Source organism: Syzygium oleosum, unplaced genomic scaffold (genome assembly GCF_021117445.2).
Source record: "Syzygium oleosum isolate NSW1041296 unplaced genomic scaffold, Sole_v2.1 Sole_v2.02, whole genome shotgun sequence".
Lineage (NCBI taxonomy): Eukaryota > Viridiplantae > Streptophyta > Magnoliopsida > Myrtales > Myrtaceae > Syzygium > Syzygium oleosum.
In genome coordinates, this window is record NW_026607486.1 from 13,436,704 (window position 1) to 13,442,340 (window position 5,637).

Genomic DNA, 5,637 nt, shown 5'->3' on the forward strand with positions numbered 1-5,637 from the left:
TTCATATCGTAGTATAGGTTATTAATCTAGATGTTGCTTAAATAAAAGGAGGGTTACTGTTTTATTTAAAAAATGAAGGTTGCTGACTCCCTATAGTATTCGTAGTACTTGTCAATTCGTGATAAATTGGGGTGCGGTGGACGGTGGACACTGGCAATAAATTTATGGAGATTATACACTGACAATAGCCAGTCTTGGAGGTACGCAGTGCTATCAGGATCCCTTTTTCTTCGGTTTTGTTTGTCGTCCTCCTTTGACCCTTATTGCAAAGATTAAAGATGACACGCGTTTTGGATTGATTTTGATGGGTAGACCGTTTGGCGGGTCTTGGAAGGCATTGACTTGGAAAAGTTGGAGTCATCCTTTACGAAGTCACGCTGGAGAGTGATAAGAAAATGACCTCAACGATATATTATAGTGACTCTTTTCCTGTTGAATCAAAGATCATTATCCACATGATTAAAGAAATACTCGTTCCAAGGTCCTAAAGAACCTATGGCATCTTACGATAGCCTTGTGTCTACCGTCTTATTGGCTACCTTTGTCACTCAAGTAATCGAATTCAGTCATTCCAATGCTTCGACCAATGTAAGTTGTATTAGTGCAGAGAGGGAAGCTCTTCTGAAGATCAAACATGGTCTCATTGATCCTTCGAGACGCCTGTCGTCGTGGAATGGAGAGGAATGTTGCAAGTGGGAAGGGGTCAAATGCAACGAGAAGACCGGTCATGTCCTAAAGCTCGATCTTCATAATCCATGTATTGAAGAGATCGATATTGACTTCTTCGTACCTTCAGATAAGTGCAGGCTGGGAGGTAACATAGTTCCTTCCTTAACTAAACTAAAGTATCTAAAGTATCTGGATCTCAGTGTCAACAACTTTTCAATACGGAAAATCCCAATGTTCTTTGCTTCTCTTCAGAAACTGGAGTATCTTAATCTCTCATATGCAGGCTTTGAGGGAGATATTCCTAGGCAGCTCAATAACCTTTCCAAGTTACAGTACTTAGATCTAAGTAGTGACTTGCTTATGGGTTATTTAACCTCGAATGACTTTGATTGGGTATCGAAATTATCTTCCTTGAAATATTTGCACATGTTCGGTGTTGTCCTTTATAAGGCCGCAGATTGGTATGGTTCCATTAACATGCTGTCATCTTTGCAATCTTTAATATTGAGCTACTGTCAATTGCAAGACACTTCTAGCTCTTTGCAAGCCAATTTCACCTCTCTTAGATTTCTTGATATCGGGTCCAATAATATGATCTCTTCTATTCCACCATGGATCTATAACTTGAGCAAGCTAGAACATATTGATTTGTCTGAAAACTTTCATATCAAAGGCCCTTTTCCCACGGCAATCATCGAGAATAATCAAAGGCTAGCCTTCTTTGACATGTCTGACAATTCGCTACAAGGTGAATTTCCAAAAAACTTGAGCAGTCTTTACAAATTGCAAGTGGTACAATTACGCAGTAACTACTTCAATGGGAATATCTCCGTCATCTTAGATGGTCCTCTCGGTTGGGTACAAAGTAAGTGGAAGATCTTTGATGCTTCCAACAATAACTTTAGTGGTGACCTCCCAGATCAATTCGGAGATTTCAAAGAACTAGAGTTCCTCGATCTTTCATCAAACTCAATTTTTGGTTCTATTCCTACTAATTTGGGGAAGCTATCATCTCTAAGACAGTTGTATCTAGCCTACAACAAATTAAGTGGGACCATTCCAGAGAGTATTGGGCGACTATCGAATCTAGAGCAACTCCTAGTCCATCATAATTTATTGTATGGAGTTGTAAGCGAACTTCATTTTGAAAATCTCAAAAGTTTGACTGTCATAGACATTTCCTCCAATGAGCTCAGATTAAATGTGAGCTCTAATTGGGTTCCACCATTCCAAGTTCGTGAGATAGATTTGTCAGATTGCAAAGTGGGACCTGAATTTCCAAAATGGCTTCAAACACAGAAGAACATTACCGGGTTGACGATGTCAAATGCAAGCATCTCAGGTGACATTCCTGATTGGCTCTACGACATTTCCTCTTACGTTGACCATTTGGATATCTCAAGCAACACGCTTAGAGGCCAAGTTCACCAAGATATTGGAGACAAGATGCCACGATTAGAGTATTTGAGACTTTCTGGTAATAATCTCAACGGTGGCATTCCAAGTTCTCTGTGTAAGTTGAATAAGCTATATCACATTATTCTCTCAGATAACCAACTGTCTGGGAGACTGCCTCGATGTTGGGGAGCATCGCAAAGGTTGGCAGCTTTATTATTTGGGGATAACAAGTTAAATGGTCAGATTCCGAAATCATTGTGCCATCTTCAGCAATTACGCTATCTTAGCCTACCTAGGAATGGCTTTAGTGGAGTAATCCCAAACTGTTTGTCAAATCTACAACAGATGATCGTCCTTGATCTCAGCGACAATGAATTCACGGGTAGGTTACCTCCATTGGGGAAACATTCTCAATCATTGCAAGTGATCAATTTAGAGAAAAATCACTTTGTTGGAGGCATTCCTCCACAATTTTGCCAACTTCGGTCTCTCAGTTTCTTGAGCCTAGCGCAGAATAACATTTCCGGACCCATTCCCAATTGTTTCAATATGCGTCCTCTTGAGGCAATGTTATTTGGTCTCAATCTTATGGTTAACACAAAGGGAACCAGCCAAATATATGGTAAGACGCTTTTTTTCTTCTTCTCAATCGATCTCTCTGCGAACAAATTAGATGGGCAGATACCAGAAGAGTTCACTAGGCTCGTTGCACTTCAAAATCTGAACCTGTCTCAGAATAATTTGAGTGGACACATCCCCTCAAACATTAGTGACCTGAAAAATTTGGAGTCTCTTGATCTTTCCAAAAATAAACTGTCGGGTAGCATCCCCCCGGGCATATCCAACATTGACTTCCTTAGTCATCTGAATCTATCCTTCAATAGACTATCCGGCCCTATTCCATCTGGCAACCATTTGCGCACCGTGGACGATGAATCTGTTTATCAGGGCAACAATGGACTCTGTGGAGCTCCTCTTTCAAAGATTTGTCTCGGAGACAAGCCACCCGGTATTAATGGTGATAATTCGAGTGGAGATAAGCCTAGCGAAAGCGATTTGGATATCCACAATTGGTTGTATGCAGGATTGGGACCGGGTTTTACAGTGGGATTTCTAGGATTCTGTAGCGTCTTGCACTTCAAGAAATCTTGGAGGGTTTCTTACTTTCAAGCGATGGACAAGGCCATTGAGAAATTCTCAATGACAACGATGATTGCCATGCTTTGGTTCAAGAGAACGTTTGTAAAGCGCGAATAGGAGCTTGTTCAACAGGTAAAACTGGCCCCTTTCCTGCTAATCAATTTCTTGCATCTTATTTGGGTTGAAGCCATTATTGATTGTTTTTGGCATGTGTAACGGAAAAGTGGAGGGCTAGAGAAACTTGCCCAACTTTGAGGAAGTGCTTTGTGTTATCGGATGGAGAAACAGAATGTGTGTTTAGTATTAAGCTTATCTTTCTCTTCTCTTGTCTTTGTTTTGAATGTGGAAGGATGATTATGTCGAGTTGTATTGACCGGTCAACTTGGAAGGAACTACTATGGAAGATACATTCTCCTTTTATTTGATGAACGCCATTTGAAATCCATATCATCTAAGATTTGGAAGTGTATTAAGTGCAATACACATATAATGCATTTTTAACGATGCCATTAAGAAGTAAAAGGCATCGTTGATTTTCACGCACCAACTCGAGGGTGAGTACTAGAATACCAACTGCCCTAACTTGTTTATATGTTTCTTCATTTCAATTATAACTAGGATTGTGCGGGTAGATAATTCTATTGCTATAAACACGATGCTAGAAATGTTCTTTGAATTTTTCTCACACTAATAACATTAAAATGCCAAATTGATATCCCATGACACATTTATCTCAAGATAATTTCCGTCTCTCAAAAAATTATAAACTGGTAAAGTTAATGATAATCTATTATCTCGATAAATTAAATAGAGTTATTTCGAGATTTATTTTACTACCAATGCAGGTAATAACCTGTTATTGGACTTGACATAACTCATTATTTCGTCTTTAACTTACTTATGATTAAATGGCCAAATAATTTGCCCATACATTTTTCTTAACACGGTCTGACATACTAAACCCCGTTCAAATTTACAATCGCAGACAGAATGTCCATTTTTCACTTAACGGAACTCTACAGTACATTTGACATTTGTCTCTTCCAAATGAAAGACAAAAATTTCAAATATTAATTTGATTACTTTTTCATAGTATTCTTGATTTTTCATTCTTGTTTACTTCCACGCAGGGCCAGTCAAAATTTTGACTAATGATTCTAACTTTCTCAGGGCAAACACGGAAACAAACTTAAAGATTTGGCCATTCATCAATTGAGATGTCAAGATTTTAGTTTAGAAAATTAATAATTTAAGATTTCAAAAAGGCTCCAATTAGATCTCGAACTCGCCATCGATGAAATTCAAGAGTTGAAGACCCTACATGACTTCCACGTGAAATATTCGGTCATTTGTCACATATCATTTCTGATGCCTGAATTTCACATATTACAACTTCGAAACATGATTGCGACCTTTTTAAAACTTTAAGTCCTCAATTGATCAAAATTAAAACCTAAGTCCTCAATTAGCCATCAACCAAGTAAGCCATGTTACGACACTTATCCCTAAGTTTCTCCTATCCAATCCCGCACAAAAACAGTGCAATTAGACAACTTCCCGTTTCTTACTACAATTCTGATGATTGGGCATACCATATCGCTAAATGTGGCATTGGAATGTTTCCTTGGCTCGTTTTAACAATCGACAATGTTGAAGACAATACTTAGACAAGATTGCTATAATATATTTACATAGATTCAAGTTATTTTAATTTTGGACATTCATGAGATCCACTATCGGCATAAGAAATAATTTACGCACTTATCAGCGAATCATCAACATGTGAGAGTACTCGATTATAGAACTAAGTTTTTTTTTTGGTTGGATTACACAACTAAGTTCAAGCACACACAATCGTATGAATTTTTTGTTAAATGACGGTGAACAATATTATTTTATTTTAACAATATTTTTTTTTCTTTACTAAGATCGCTGGTAATTAAATTCTTGTGTGTAGCTGTCCAATCCGTCCATGGAAATAATCATAATTTCCATTAATAATCGCGAGAATCCCAAAAATTTCCATTAAATTCTGATGTGTAACTATCCAAGCCGGAGACCGACGCTACCATCGTGGCCCTCAACAACCTCAAGATCAATAAGGCCGGCATCGAGAAGTAGCTCCAGGCCACCGTCTCCAGCATTGGCGACAGTGCCCTCACTAGGGAGGTGTGCCGTCAGGGCGTCGTCAACATGCTCGAGCACCACCTGTTCTACATTCCCTCGTTCAAGATTTACTGCGGTGTCACCGGCTATACGACTCCGGCCCGCCCGACTATGCTGTCAAGTCGAACGTCTTGGCGTTCTAGCGTCAGGGTAGTCATGGAATTGACTTGAATTGGCGTGGATTGTATTAAATGATTTAGTTGGTATAGTTCATCGTTGCGAATTGGTATTGATGTTTTTTTTTTCTCTTCTCGGACGAATTTG

General features: G+C 38.8%; 1 protein-coding gene across 1 annotated transcript; it reads left to right on the plus strand.

Moving 5' to 3' along the window:
* Positions 1-495: 495 nt before the first annotated feature.
* LOC115681798 (receptor-like protein EIX2) lies at positions 496-3,324 on the plus strand. Its single transcript, XM_030605873.2, has one exon. It carries the CDS (start codon positions 496-498, stop codon positions 3,322-3,324), a length of 2,829 nt encoding a protein of 942 aa, XP_030461733.2.
* Positions 3,325-5,637: the final 2,313 nt, after the last annotated feature.

Excerpts from the sequence above, each read along its gene's own strand:
- LOC115681798 (XM_030605873.2), top strand. The coding sequence starts at position 496 with ATGGCATCTTACGATAGCCTTGTGTCTACCGTCTTATTGGCTACCTTT.